This window comes from Anguilla rostrata, chromosome 3, assembly GCF_018555375.3.
Source record: "Anguilla rostrata isolate EN2019 chromosome 3, ASM1855537v3, whole genome shotgun sequence".
In the NCBI taxonomy this organism is placed as follows: Eukaryota; Metazoa; Chordata; class Actinopteri; order Anguilliformes; family Anguillidae; genus Anguilla; species Anguilla rostrata.
In genome coordinates this window covers 25,126,971-25,143,174 of record NC_057935.1, presented here as the reverse complement: position 1 = coordinate 25,143,174, position 16,204 = coordinate 25,126,971, and the positions used below count along the sequence as shown (strand labels likewise).

Sequence of the window (16,204 nt, the reverse complement as noted above, 5' to 3'; positions counted from 1 at the left end):
GCCTACATTACTCTGATCCATCACTGTACATATGTGCTCACTTGTAAGTAAAAGTAAGCAATGTGAATTTAAAAAACTAATTTGCTTTACTATCTATGCACAGCCAACTGGCAGGGGACAGGCTCCCTTACCAATTGGTACCACTGCAATGACCAATACAATGTCGTGAAAACATTGCATAGCTATGTCAGGCTTGCTAGAAGGCTGGCTATCCATCATCCAATCCAGCGACCGCTGAATCTTTATGACCAATAGCCATCCAGCTTCTCGAAGCTAACCAAACACAAGGAAAGCTGTTTTTGACAGCAAGCGACTTACACACCAGGTACTTTATTAGGCACACCTGCTCATTAACCCAATCAGCATGCTCCCCCATACAGAAGATCATGTGGCGGAAACTCAATATATACAGCCTGCAGGCTTAGTTCAACAGAACATTGGAATGGGCAAGACGCATGATCTGAGTGACTTTGACTGTGGTCTGATTGTTCGTGCACACACAACAATCACCCAACGTGATGGTTCCAGCAACTCAGAAATGGCTCCCTTCCTGGGATTTTCACACACTACCAGGGTACCAGCACCATGGTGAATCCATGCTGCAAAGAATACAGGCTTTTTGGAAGCAACTCTGGTACTAGATGGGTGTACCTAATAAAGTGACCACTGAGTGTATTTCACCTATATAATGGAAAAAAAGAGCAATAAAAATAGGTATCAAATATTGATACAGGGATGCGACTTTTCACTTCTGGGGAGGTTTGTCATAAGCACACACATCCACATCATTTGCACTCTCAGAGCCTATAGAAGAACAGAATTTTCAGCAATAAATTCCACAGCCGATGCTGGCAGTTCCAGAGACAGGCAGGGTATAGAATCCTGCATTTCCTCACCCCTTTATAACACGCACGCACGCACGCAGAGCTGACATTTACCTAGCAGCAGGTTTTATCAGCTAGGGGGATGACACGGCTAGCTAACAATAAATGTGCAGTCACTGATCTCTGCTTCAGAGCAGGGTGCAGACTGACAAGAGCCGACAAAATTGAATGTCACACCCAACGTTTCTTTTCTTCAGCAGATTCAAAACCGACCCATTTCCACCCAAGTCATTGATAGACTTGATTAGAAATCTACAACCTAGTCATTGCGGGGACGTTGCTTACGTGCATTTGGTGCCACTTCGGAGAAGGGGAAATGAGAAAGGGCAAACGCGTGCACGGCGTCTGTGCGAGGGGCCTACGAGGTTCCTCTGCAGACCAGTTTCCGCTTTCAGTGGGGAGGTCAGAAACGTCAAGAGGCCAAACTGTCCGAACATGAGGGAGGGGAGCTGCCAGGGACCCAATATTCATTTCCTCTTTTAGGAGCAGTAACAATGTTGCAGGGTCAACATTGTTTTAAAACATTACATTGCGGTAAGCAGAGGATGAGCCATGATTTTTTTTTTTTTCTGGTATCCTTTCAAAGACACAATATTGATCTGTATTCAAAAGCGTGAAATGATTTGCTGCAGCAACTGCATAGTTTGAATGGCGTCTTTTCTTCTCCTTCAGCCTATTACGGTTCAGAAACCACACGTAGTCAAATCGCAATTTCGATTTTAATTCGATTCATCATGCAGGCTTACTGGCTGGTTGTCAAAACACTCCCTGCCATACAGTCACTCTTGGCCCTTTGATTGAAAACCATATTAAAAATAACACTGAACACATAGCCTACATAGAAAACTGTGACAATGTCAGGTTTAACACTGAACAGTGTCTGTTTTGTTCCTCAATGGTAACAATGGTAATATTTTAATAAGGTCACAATTAGAAGTGGGACCATTTACTCAAAGAAACAAATACTTGCCAGCAGTTTCTTAAACATTTAGAGGGGGAACAATGCAATCTGAAACTCAGAAACAATTGCCAGACCAACAGGTAAAAGCATGTGTAGCCTACATGTTATGTGGTTACACAAGAACAAGGACAGATTAGCGTGCAATCGTTTAGAGAAAATCATGAAATGTCTCACACATATTCATAAAGCTGTTTGAACGTGTATATACTACGTACTGTGTTTTTCCTCAGTTTGAGCAAAATGTTTGCCCGATTTTCGCCTTTTTTTCTGAACCTGGCCCCCATAAAAAGTAGTTGAAGAATCCTGATGTAGACTACAATCACAGATGTACTGCAAACCATAAAAGCCTCAAGACCATCAGCCGTCCAAAACCTTCAGTAACACCTGAGCACTTAAGAAAGCAATGCATTCTACTAAAACCGGTACAGCCCAACGGAAACCAACAGGCTAACATCCAAGAATTCATGAAGTCGTCTTCCTTGTGGATGGACAGACGCCGTGGCTTGATTTAGGCAAGCATAATTAAGCAACTTTTGGCAATAAGCACTCTAAACCACAATTAAAAAACAATGAATTCCCTTGCTAAGTTTGTAAAACCTGTAGCTCTGCAGCTAATTTCCAAAGTGCTCTGCTTCTTTTTCCATTCCATCATCAGAATTGTACATCTACATCAAATAGTTATTTTGATTACCTTCAAGTATTTATGTTGAGCACAATCAAAGGTTTTCCAGGCAAATTCAATATAAATGTAATCTTGACAGTTAATGGGATCCATTACAATTCAAAGTCAGAATTGAAATAAATTCAGATTTCAGAACACGTTAGGAAACACAACAAATGAAATGCAATCCAATGCTTTAAGTTGGCTAGTTAAAGGGAATTCTCAATATATACCACTGAAAGGCAGCAGGTCATCAGAAACCTTTCTAAACAACTGAAATATCCTTCATTGCATGCAAAAACTACCTATTCCAATCAAAACCACACACTAAACCTGAAATTCTTCTTTTCGTTTTTTTTAAAACAAAAAAACCACAGAAAGTAAACTCTCCCTTTGTTTTGACTCATTCAGGAAAAAAATATTTGGCTCAACTAGCCATTAAGAAAGTAATTTCGTGAGAAAGAAAATGCAAGTGCTTATTCGTATTAATAAAATCCATTAACCTGCCGCTTTAACTTATGCAAAGAGCAGACTTTCTGCATTTACAAGAATCTGAATGAAGTCTTGTGTGTCCTGAAATTTCATGGAGCTGGCCGAGGTTAAAGATTTAATACACTGCATCGATGAGGTGGGTCTAATGTCACAGTTCACTGGTTCCAAAAGACAAGAGAACTGGCTGTTACAACACTACAATTGCTTATTCTGAGGCATAAGCAACTTCCAAGAATGTGTTTCTAATCAATTATGCTTTACTAAATGGCAAAAGAAAATTATTTCATGCAGAGGAGGACCAGAGTGAAGCTTCCCAAAGTCAGAACATAATACCAATATGGCACAAATGGGTCATAATAGCCCATATGACCAACTAATCAAACACTGTTAAAGACTGGATTAGGCTACAGTTCTAGGACGGGGCCAACTCGAGATAACAGGATTACTAGATTTCCCATCTAGACTTCCCACCAATGCCTTGTTTTCAATGGCAGTCCTGATCTAGCAATGCTGTGCAAAGACAGGAGTTCAGTTTCATTTGCTTTGGCTCTGTGCATTCTACAGCGGTTAAGAGCTCAGTGCACTGGGAGGCTAGCCGTTAAAACACTGTGGCAGATTACGGTGTGTTGGAACTCAGCTCCATGTATTAATTTATCATACCATATGCAAAAAAAAGAAATGCATTAAAAGAGGATTTTTCTTCACCAAATATGAACAAAATAAAGCAAATACATATTTTGAAATGCATGCTTTGATTGATATTATGCTTTTTGTTGGCGAGCCGTTGTACAAGCAGGATAATGTCGGAGGGGCTGAGATTAACACAGCTGGAATGCCCTATGCCAAGGGAAATTGCACGAGGCGAATTGACTACCTCCCTCAATTACAATGAAAACATGCGTTTCGAAATATACAATTCCATTGTGACAAAAATGTTACTTAAGTATTACAGCAAATATCACATACCATTTACCACTTAGAAATGAACCGGGTTACCTAATATTAAAATTCAACTTGGTTGCAATGTTTGTTATCACACATAGCTATCTAGCCAACTACTGAATCATTCAAAACAGAGGCTAAACTATAAACACATTCAAGCTGTAACTTGACCATCTACTCTATACCAGTGGTAACCAACCCTGTTCCTGGAGATGTCCCATCGTGTGGGTTATCATTCCACCCCTAACAAACCACACCTTATTCCGACAGCTAGAGATCTTGTTGACCAGTAAGACGATTAGAAATGTATACCTTAAATTTTTGTGGTTTTGTGCCTGACAGTTTATTTATGCTGCAGCGGCCAACTTCTAATGTATATTTATGGATCATTATGAGACATGAAAATATCCAAAATATGTGCTAATGGTTTATGCAATCTCTTTACAATAGAATGAATGGGAAATGGTTCTATGCAAATACCCAAATTATGGGTATATCGATTTGGAATTGAGCACGTTATGCGATCACTCGATCTGCGAAATAACCGAAAATGACCACTCTTATAGGAAGACTATCTGTTCCCAAATCATGCAGGGACCACTGAAATCATTGCCTAATAAAAATGGTTTAACACAATCTATGCTGTGTGAGCAGACCCTGGAAAATGGTGCAGCAAGCAATTTCTTGAGGTTTTTTATTTTAAATGCCAGTTTTGAATTTCTAAAGGATACTGACATTTTCATCAATGGAGCCAATTAAGTCTACGGAGACCATATTAAAATATCTTTAAAAGGCTGTATAAGGTGAACACATTGTATAGTTAAAGATACAAGCAAATCAATGAATGGAAGCTAGTGATGGGAAAGCATGGTATGTCAAGCTTAAAACCAATGTCCAATATGTTTGGAAGAAATGGCATAACAATAATTTCTAATTTTCAGCAATGAACAGGGCAAAGCCATGTGCAATCTGTACAGTTTATATTGGTCAACAGTAATTTACAATGGCCGCTTACATTCACACAACGAACAATGTGTACCAGACGGCACTGGAAATGTACTTTGAGATAACTAGAATGCCGTGAAGGCACCCAAAGTGCATGTTGTATAAAAGGAAGTAGGGGTTGTGCAGTACTGCAAATAGCTGTATTTGTTCTGGAACAAAACTAATGCATTTCTACTACTGTCATACTTCTGCAAATTGCAGTATTTCCCCTACATAGACTCATCTGTGGCATACCGCCACAATATCACCACAAAATAAAAAGGCGGCCAATAAAGGGATCCATTTACGAGAAGCGTGTCTGGAGATGCAGGCATCACAGAGGAACGACTGCAGAAAATCTTTGACATCAACATGGTAGAGAAAGGTCATTTTTTCATTATTCACCCCCCCCCCCCAGTCCAAGATTGCAGACATCCACCAATCCATCCATCCAATGTCTGTTTAATACAAGTGTCTCATTAACAACACTGGCATGTAGTTTGTCATGTCCAGCTAAATCCCCCACCCTGGTCAGCTGCTGCAGCCAAACCAATCAATTTTGATCTGGTCTGTGTGAATGCCAGTGGAAAATGTAAGCCAATATAAACCTTTTTCCTCATGCATCTTCTCATGCACCTCAAACCTTCCCATGACCCATGAGTGGGTCCTGATTGCTATAAGAGGGCCACAATAAGCAGAACTTCAGGTGAAAATGGCATTTTATTCCTGGACAAGCATGGACAATAATTTGGAGCTATGGTCAGCTAAAGGAAACCTGCATGACCACACAACATGCAGTCCAAACCACACACAAACCAGGTGCAACTTTCCCACCCTTTATTTTCTTCAAAAATGCACATGTGTTACAGGAACATTCTGTCAAAAATTTCCAAGTATACCAACACCGCTTTCATTTGTCCTTCTGCTTGACAGGCTGTCACACAATGTACAAAACCTTTTTATTCCTACTCTTTTCAGCAATCCTTTTTTGGGGAAAGGAACAGCTAATTAGCATAGCAGTCACCATTGTCAAAGTTAAATTGGTTACACAATTCTAGCCCCAAGCTCATTTCTACAGTACTTCTTTCATCTCTTTTCCACAGCAGAATTTCATTCCAGAGAAGGACGCTGCCTATTATTTCCAGGTAATAAACAAAAGTTGCAGTCAGCGTCCCACCTGCAAGCAGCATCAGCCAATGGCAGGGTGAAGAGCGGAAGTCAGAGTTTTCCTGGCTCAGAATAGGGCATAGGCCTAGGTGATGACACTGTGGGACAGTGACTGCGGTCTGTCCGGCTTTACTGCCACCGTCGACTCGATGTGTCATCGGCCTGTGCTTAGCTACATTTACAATGCAAAGTCCTGGTCTTCTAAAGACCACAACAATGCACCGAGATGCAGGCCATAAAAAATTTAAAGTGCAACAAAAATAAAAAAAATTAAACAATTTAAACGTTTAATGAAGGGTTATATATTAGAAGCGCCAGAATTGCAAGGAAAATATAGCCTATACTGAAGGATTTACACATTGTGAGTGGGTCATTCTATAGGAATAGTGATAATTCATTTCATTTTTATTAATCAAAATGTAGGGTACAATACTAAACCTTTTAACTTCATGAATCCACACAAATGGCAGCTTACTATATATATATATGTATACATTCATGCAAAGAATGCTTGCACCATCCTTTTCGACACTGGTGTTAGCCTATATGAACCCTACACAAAATTAAAACGCTTGACAGAATTGTGTTTCTCAGATCAATCTGAACAGATAGTCAAAAACAAGTGTAGGTTAATATAGTAGAATCCACTTAAATGCATGACGGATCATCACATAATTCAGGTATTTGCATAAAATTGCCAAATCCCCGACCATTTCCTACTCGTTCCATCACAAAGAGATCACGTATTAGCATAAACCATCAGTGCATATTTCTGATATTTCCATGGAATTATATACAGTTTCATTGCATAACGATCTATAAACAAACGTCAAAAATCAGCAGATGTTGCAAAAATAACCAACAATTGCCCTTATAAAGACAAAACCACTGAAATTTACAATGGTAGGAAAATCACATCAATAGCGGATGCCTCAGTGGTACACACGGTCGGCCATCCGATTCGTTAATGCAATTAAGCCAATTCTACGGTTGTTAATTTAGTGTGTCTAAGGTCCCTTGTCGACGGCCTATACCCCAGTAGGCGTGTCAGGCATAAGTAAGTAAGTAAGGTTTCAAAGACGTTTCAATGCAGGAAAATCTTAAGTAAGGGTGGGGATACAGGTGTCAGCCTACCTAAGGTGTGATCATTGTGCGCACAAAATACCACTGAGGTTGAACGTATACCATCGCGGCTAGACTTAAATGGATGCCTCATCTTTCCATATATTCATCTCCCATAATCAGATGAAAATGATTGTCTTTGACAATCCTGCGCGTTACGATTCTTTTAGCCATGCACAGCTCCATATTAGGGTAAACGTCCCTATTAAGCCCACCAAATCTGCTTTTCAGACATTTTTAATGTATACTGCCCCAATTTAAGTGAGAACATTTTAGTTAAAATGAAAGTCTAATCTCTCATTTGAAGTGTCAATAATTCATTTATACCAATTTCTTATGTTTTTATTGTTTAATTTGTCAAAATATGTCAAAAGTCTGGCATGGGCTTAATGGGTACCTAACGTACCCTTTAAGCCCATGGGTGTTCCAAATAAGCCCACTTCATGATTTGTTGATAAATAAATAAATATTTAAAAAATCTTAACAATACAAACTTGTTCTATTCAAATCTGTAATCTCTTAGCTCTCAATAGCTATTTTCATTTCGTCTCCATTCCTATCCTATGGCCTGTAAATGGCATTTGAAATAGGCATGACCAGCCTTTCTGCTGTGTTGTCAACACAGAAAAAGCTAAACTTACAACATGTCTTCTTTGGAATGTAGCCAAAAAACTATTTATGATCAAAATCAAAACTATAGTGGAAATTACTCTTCAATACTTCATCTTTCAATATGTGTTGTCATTTTGTCTGTATCTCTATCCTATGGTGTGCTGTTGGCATTTTAAATTGGCCAAAATTTCTGGTCCAGTCAGCTGGTTGAAAGTGCAGGTGTTTTTATGAAGATTTCTGAAGACCGACTGACTGAACGAAAAACAATTTCAGGTTCAATATTAATGTTCTAAGGATAGTAAATAAGTCAATTTCAGGATTTACAATTAAACAATAACTTTTCAAATGTTAATCACATTTAGGATAGTAGTTTGAAAACACTGTAAAAACACATTTTAAAACCATTCAGTTCATTGTGGAGTAACATTAAAACATACAGTTCATTATGAGGAGACATCAGTCATAACATATTGAAGCTCATGTATCATTAGCCTATAACTTAAACAAAATAAACATGAAAGATGTCAACATTTCTGCAATTTCTACTTTCTCCTAGACTAAACGTAGGCCTATGCTCTTTGAGGTGATTGTATCGTTTTAGTAAGGCTATCATTTGCTCCATGCTCCATCTTAGTAGTGTAACATAACATAGGTTATAGGGTGGTCTAAGCTTTATTTTATTTGTTTGTTTCAATCTTTTGCCCACGTTGTGGTTGTCTTTGTCTTACGCTAACAAGTCGTTCATGGCTTTCATCTTGTTTTTGTAGATTTTCAACGACCTCATGATTGCGCAAATAGAATGGTCCAGGTCCCTACAGCCCTGCTTTGCAGAGGATGAACTTGCGCTTCTATCATGTGTGGGCATGAATTGTAGTTCTTTTGTGTTTTAGTCATCTTAAACTAAAACTCATCTGAAAAGTAAAGATTAAAAAATTATTGCTAATGTTAAGATAGAACACAGGCCTATCCAGAATGAATTGACCTATGCAATATCACTGATATTTAAATGTGGGTATTAATTATCTGAATTATGGAGCTGATTCATCAGGTGAGGTCAAAATTAGGGAGGAAAATGGTTCAAAGGTGAAAAGGGAGAAAATCCCCATTGAAACACAGTAAAGTGGGCTTAATGGGAACAGGTGGGCTTAAAGGGAACATCAGTGAATTTATGATTAAAAGACAGAATATTTTATTCTACTCACATGACATTAAAAAACAACTATATGAAATAAATCTATATATGGTGCACTAACATAATATGAAAAGTATAAATTGATCATGTAGAGAAGTAATTAGCTATACTCATTTAAATCCACCTCAGTCAGTGTGATTTTTTTGCTAGAGTCCCCTTTAAGCCCACCAGGTAAAAATGTTGATTAAAAAATAAATAAAGATAAACATACACATTCATTGTCTATTTAACAGTATAATAATATAAACTGCATACAAAAATATAAACTATACATGCTTATCATGCTTTATGTCATTGCAATGAACCATACTATGTAGCTACTGTATTGATGCAGCATGTGGTCTGTTTGCTAGCGTGCTAAAACTCATATTTTGATTTCAAAAGACACAATATTTCTAATTCAGGTAATATTCTAACATATGTCTCATTCAAAACACTAATCACTTAAATTTTGATAACAAGTGAGTACTTTCCAAAAACAGGAGTAGAAATATACAAAAAATGTTATTTTCTGAGGGTACCAAAATCACCTAAGTTTTTTTGCAACTTCTTCTGGGATCAGCAGGCACATGCCACACATGTGCTTCGATAACTCAATATCGATAAATGTGATTGACTTACAATAAAAAGTGTCATTTACGTAACAAGCAGCTTCATTTGAAAAAACATCACACAGCAAAAAATGATGATGTAGTTTTTTTAAATTTGACTCAGAAGTTGCAAGTGGGCTTATATGGTACGTGGGCTTAATAGGGACGTTTACCCTAATTCATCAAAATGGCAAAGCTGCCACTTGCTCACAGCATTGTGTAAGCATAGATTGAGGTAACACCCGCTCCACTGGATGCAATTATTCAAGTTCCAGGGTGGACAACTCTTGACTACATGCAGACCACCTGCAGAGCAAGGTAAAAAGGTTTTCCATCAAAACTTTCTCCCTTATTTCTTCATTCGACACAGGTACAGGCACAATCTACCGATCAAAACCAGAATCTTAAACCTGATAAGTGACTTTATTCTCAATTAATTTTGCATGCACTGAAGAAGTAATTGTTGTATACATCTGCATAATCAGAAGCAAACCTCAGCCTGCCATCTAGCAGATCAACCGATGACAGCTTATTGCATTCAACAAAACCCTTCCATGCAGCAACCTAGCAGTAAACATCAAATCTGGTAGTTTACGCATGACAACCAAGCCAATGAGGACAACTTCACAGTCTGAGTGATGTTTGTATTAACATTTAGAAAAAAAGTCCTGTGATCTCTGAATAACACGACAGGTTGGTAAACCAGACCAAATATTTTGTCAGCCTCAAGGGTCAATTGATTGATGTAGCATCCAATTAACCTGCATAAATGTGCTTATGGCTGCTCAGTTCTCAAAATGGTTGTTCACTGACGATTCACCACTTGCACTAATAAAGAAATAAAACGTATGCATTGTGAAACAGCAGCTATATTATAAAAAAACAGCTATGATCTATTGAAGAAAGAATCAAAACAAGAAAGAGTTTTTCCAGATTCAATTTCGTAGTTCTTAGATCATGGTTCCATTTCTTCATCTCAAACAGGACACTGGAAAAGCTCATTAGAAGCTTCAAACAAGATTTTTATTTTTTAAATCTAATTCTGAGCAAGTAAGTCCACTTGCAGGAAAAACACAAAACAGTAAATACACCGTTACAAAACAGTTTGTACAATAAGGCCAAAAAAACTGAATATTTCAGATCTTTCTAAATAGCATCTATCAATTCCAAAACAAGAAAAATCACAGACTAAAACAAAAGTCCTGCATACATTTCAAAATACATAAAAAGGCTGACACACATAGTCAACCTACAAAACATTTTCGTTCAGTCTTCTAACAAACAAACAGACGTATGCGTGCAGACATTTCTTTTGGTGTACCACGAGTGAGGCTGTAGTGGCCACTCTGCACTGGCAGAATTCCCAGTACTGAAGCTGAAAGAGCATTGTGGCAAACTCAACAGCAAAGCCAACGAGATTGGGTTCTCAGTGTGCTCTTTGGTTTGAAGAATAAATGGCCGTTTCAACATTTTCCCCATGCATCTCTGCTTACAGAACAGCATTCAGCAGCACATTTCTCACAACAGGCATGGCTCCATCATATGGTGGCTCTTCAACACTACCCACAATGCACTAACTGCTTTGTAGCAAAGACTGTTGACAATATCGGGTCAGTTATATGGCTCCACAAAAAAAATAAAGACAGGATTTCCTAAACTGTGTCAAACTAAAAACAGCAACGGTTAAACAGTGCAATTGAAAAATCTGTTGAAACAATTACAACAAAACTTGTTTGTGGAATCCAAGCCATGGAGAACGTAGGGGAAAACAAAATGGTGGTTTGTTGGCACAGTGAACATATAAGTAAGCATATGTGTAGCTTGGAGAAAGAAAAACATGCAGTATGCTTGTTAAAAAAAACTGGATTGGAGAACACAACTGAATATCACAATGCTGATAGTCTCAGCAGTGATGTTCAATGTTTTTCATTGATCAGCAAATAAAAATTGCATTGCATTGATTGCAAATGATAATGTTACAAATGATAGACATGTAATATCTAATCAAATTGGCAATAAGTGAGCTTTGCTACAGGGGGGTATTTTAAAATTCAAATGGCTGACACTCCTGTGATCTGAATCATGCTTTGAAGACCATGCTAGATAAGAGCGATTTGGGGGTTGTAACTCATAATCAAAGTCATCCTCCTGGCAGAAGCGCAGTGACAGTTTACAGAACAATTTAGCTATGAACAGTAGGAATCAATATCTCTCAGTCATTTTTCCAACCCGATATGGGTCCACATAGTCTTTAGATTGTACCTCTGCACAAGCTGTACCCAGTTGGTACCTGGGGACTTTCGATAAGATCATAGAATTTGTGTAGATTCTTTCAAGCGCCAAATTTCAAATAACTATACTGCAAACTTCAGCTAAACTGGACATTTTGCTTTATTTGGAGGCCTTAACAACATCATTCGAACGTAAATTCATTATGTAATTCGCTGCATGTCCTCATGCAAACCCAACCTCTTTGTTTCTGACTATCCCCATCCCCCAAAAATCAGCTTAATAATCGAGAATGAGTTTGAGAATACTGGTGTTGCTGCATCATGAAATCAAATCAAACAAATACTGCAAGAGAATTAAGTTCTCATGACAGTTGCACCTTGCCAATTGCGTCGCAGGGTAAAACGATGGGATAAGCCCATTCCCATGTGAGGAAGTTGACAAAGGTAAGCAGTCAGTCAAATAGCAGGTATATATTCATCTTAAAAGCCCGTGCATTTCGTTTTTCGAGTGGAGTACCAATTATAAACGACGCTCTACCCTCCACTTAAAAGTTTTCTGCAATCTTAGCAAGGTAGTCTATAAAGCATACGGTCTAGAATCTATATTACAGATAAAAGATTCTAGTTGAAGCATACGGTCGTCTCTGTGGCACTACAAACGTTAGCAATCTATCCGTAACACGGAAGAGGCCCAATTTTTGTTGATCTCTAGCATCATGCAAGAGTGATATGCAATTTTTAAAAGTACACCATGTTAGGAATAATAACGAAAACAAAAACATTTAGCTACAACCCAAAAATCCCCTTTGTTTGGAACCCAACGCTACAGGTTGTGATGCAATACACAAACATAGGGGTGGAACACATAACAGTTCGCTAGCTAGCTAGCAAAGCCAAACTGAATAAACCAAAAGGTGCCAAGTTGTGAAAGACCGCGACAGCATAAAAATACGTAACTAGTCCAACTGCGTTCGGGGTGAATTGTTATTTTAACACACAGTCTCTCTGCACTGCTTATTAGCTAGCTCAACTAGCTATCTTGTTGCATTTCTCTCACTTCTCTCCTCCCTGAATGTCCCGCCATCTTGGGCCGACCCGAGCAGCCATTACTAGCTAGCGAGCAAACCAACTGTTTTTTGTGTGACAAGTTTACCCCAGCCGCTCTAAAAACGCGTCATGTTTACACAAAACATGAACAATAAATGTCATTGACAACACAATGCACACAGTTAGCCTAAGTTAGCTAGACTATGTTGGTTTCAAATGTCGAAGGGAGATTGGTCCAGCTTAGACAAATGTGAACGTAACTTGAAAGCTGGTTATTGTGAAGCTAAAACAACTAACGTTGGCTAACGGTGTAGATTGAGTCAAATAATGTCCAATAATTCACTAACCAGATAAGATAAGTACTTCCCACTTCCTAACTTTGTATTAATGAGCAAACATTAACACGGTGAAAAGGTAAACATGGCCTCTATCCACGTCCAAACATCTCGTTCCAAAAGCTGTAAGTTAGCCTAACGTTAGCTAGTGCTACTTGATACAATCACATTTCGGACATTGCTACGTTAAGCAAGACCAAATATACATTCATGTTGCACGTTGTAAGCATTGAATACCGATAACATAGCTAAACAGACATTAGCAAGGTGTTTACAGAACTAAATACATTGGCTCTACAGCTACCTAACAAGCGAACTGTCAGAAGCATTGGAAAGTAATAGGGAACGTTAACGCTGGGCAGCCTACTGCACAGCTTTGCAGTTTACCAAGACAGCCCATCCAGTGAACACTGGATACATTGGCTAATGTATCTAGCTAGCAATCTCCTCACAGTGCAAGCGATGTAACATTAGCGCCGTTACTAGGTAAGATATAACTAGCGCAGTGCTTAGACTAAGTTACAAGTTCATTGTGTTCATGTGTGCCATCGGGCCAGTTCGACAGGTATCGTTTTATTTCCTAGCGAGCCACCTCGCTTTAATGCCTACGTAGGGTGTAAGCTGGTGTCATTTGCCCAATACAAACAATGTAACAAACGTACTGTTGCTGTACTAGACATTAGAAGATGGGTCGCTTTGCGCAGTAAAAGTGACCACGGTACAGCCAACTATTTTGACACTGTTTTAAGGCTAGTTGTGGTAGTTGCTACAAGGAAAACTAGCCAGCTACATATGTTCTAGGAGAGGAATGAATGCACCAAACTGGATTGTTTGGGTACGAACCGGCTCAAGCTCTAATCTTGACATACCTTTAACAGCAAGGCCTTCGTTCTGGCGCCATCTTCATGAAGCCTCTGAAATCCAAACAGTCGGCTGCAAGCAGACAAGACAACACAGGCGTCTCCGTTACTTGAGGTGTTTTTGCATGGTATACACATTTAAAACCACGAACTCGTGCACGGCCCTGTCAGAAAACCCTGCAAGTTTGCGTAAGGTTGCGTTTCTAACCTGTCTATTCCGGCCAGGCTGCTCCTCTCCTGCGTTGTCAGCCTCGGAAAGTCCTCTTCGGTTTCACTCGCTTTTCCCGCCGCCATTTTCTTTTCCTCATCACCAGCAGCGCCGAGACTTCGAGCAGCGGCGCAGGCAGCAGCGGCGAGCGACACTCCGCACGATTTCATGGAAACGCAATGGAGGAGCAAATGAGGAACTCCACCAAATGTAAAAAGCAACCGAAAAATATATTTGGGGAAAGCAACTTTCCCCCAGGATTAAAAATGTGAAAGAATTGTTGCCAAATCCTTAAAGAAAACAAGCCCTCCGGACGGTCTTTTACATTGTTTTATACTAAATAGTAATATGCAACCTATTCCATGTGATGCATAGAGTGCCGTTGAAGCAGGGTTTTAAAACGGGGTGTTATTTGGTAATATCACAAACTTCCCCCAACCACCAGCTCAAAGTTGTTGTAATTGTGTCATCCAGGCAAACCCACGCCGCCGTCGTCGGAACGCCCTATCCTTCTCCTGCAGCCAATGGTCGCTGTAGATTATAATCACGTGAATATTCCTGTCTCGGGGTTCCTTGCTCAGGAGCTTCGTTTCTCATATAAACTTTTAAATGGAGGATGAAAAAAACGCACTCAACTTTACGCACCCCTCCTGTTCGTTCCGATTGGTTTTGGCTCTTATATTATAGTGACGCAAGTACACTTTAAGCATACTTTGTTGGCTGCATTCCCTGTCGCTTACGTGTTGGCGACATAGGCGGGGTTTAAAGCAGCATGCTAGGTTGCAGCACTTATGTATATGCCATTGCAATGTTTGTGTCCTTTTTTCAGGAATGGGAGAGTTTGTGAGAATGGATTGGATTTATTGGGAAAAAATATATTATTTCGTTGTGGGAGAATGTGCATCTAAAAGTTAAATTATTATACTGCATTTTTATTCAACAAAGCTGTCTGAAAGGTCTCATCTTTATTTAAGTTTCTTGTTGACGTTGTAGCCTATACGGCTAAGCAGTTGAAACGCTAAGATTTTTAAAATACATGCATATTGGATTGTTCCCAAAAGTGTCCTTGAGGCATCTTAAAAGCGATGATAACTTATTGACAATATCATTGTTTCTTTATGAGTAGTGAATTAGCAAACATAGTTACATATTTAGAGCCATTTAGGAGATACCCTTGGTCGGTGTAGTTAATGTTTCTGGGGATGTTTACAAGTGACACTTTCTCTTTGGCCTACAGTTTATGCATTTATTTAAACGTAAATACATACACATAAACACACCCACCCTTGGGGAGTTCATGCTGTAGCACCTTAAAGAGAACACATCCGTAGTGCACAATCTTCTGTTAAAGCTTAATTGCTGTGAGTGAGGCCATACTAGTTTTCCTCAGGCTGAGAATTGTAGCACAAATCATCATCCAAGCGGGCATTAGTGTGTTACCTCAGAGAGCGTGGTGACTTCTTGCTTCTATTACCCATGACACGGTTGCTCTGTGGTGTGATAATGATTTGAGTTTCCATATCCGTACGCTTACCAAAGTAGAATTATATCACTAACATAAAAATAAGTGATGACTGGATGTCAGTCACAGCCACAAGTGAGGAAGCCATGGTGTATATGAGATGCAAGACAAGTGACAAGTAATACACTTGTGGTCCTCACTTTTATCTCCAGTCTCAAGTGGGTTGCATTCCCAGTAAAATATTAAGTGTTAAATCAACTGATGTAGTAATTTTATTCTGATCAAGTAAATTTGATCTGATTTGAACACAGTGGAATTACTGAACGTTTTGTGTTTCTTTATAAGAAACTTAGTCAAATATATTTCTGATACACAATGCACTGTTTCATTCTGCACATGATTCTGCACGTGGTGTGTGTGTGTGTGTGTCTACACGTTCCAAAATAACTTGAAT

At 39.0% G+C, this 16,204-nt stretch overlaps 1 protein-coding gene across 4 annotated transcripts in view; it reads right to left on the bottom strand.

Annotated features, from left to right (window-relative positions):
* LOC135250544 (lysine-specific demethylase 6A-like) overlaps window positions 1-14,881 on the bottom strand; it is an 87,033-nt gene extending 72,152 nt beyond the window's left edge. For 2 of the 4 annotated variants that reach the window (XM_064326924.1, XM_064326925.1), the window contains exons 1-2: window positions 14,289-14,881; window positions 14,090-14,153 (exon numbers count right to left, since the gene is read on the bottom strand). In XM_064326924.1, the coding sequence (XP_064182994.1) occupies window positions 14,090-14,153; window positions 14,289-14,458 (234 nt within the window). In that variant the 5' untranslated portion in view covers window positions 14,459-14,881. The remainder of the gene's footprint in view (window positions 1-14,089; window positions 14,154-14,288) is intronic. The other 2 variants (XM_064326926.1, XM_064326927.1) reach the window with 1 other exon arrangement.
* Between the last annotated feature and the right edge of the window lie 1,323 nt (window positions 14,882-16,204).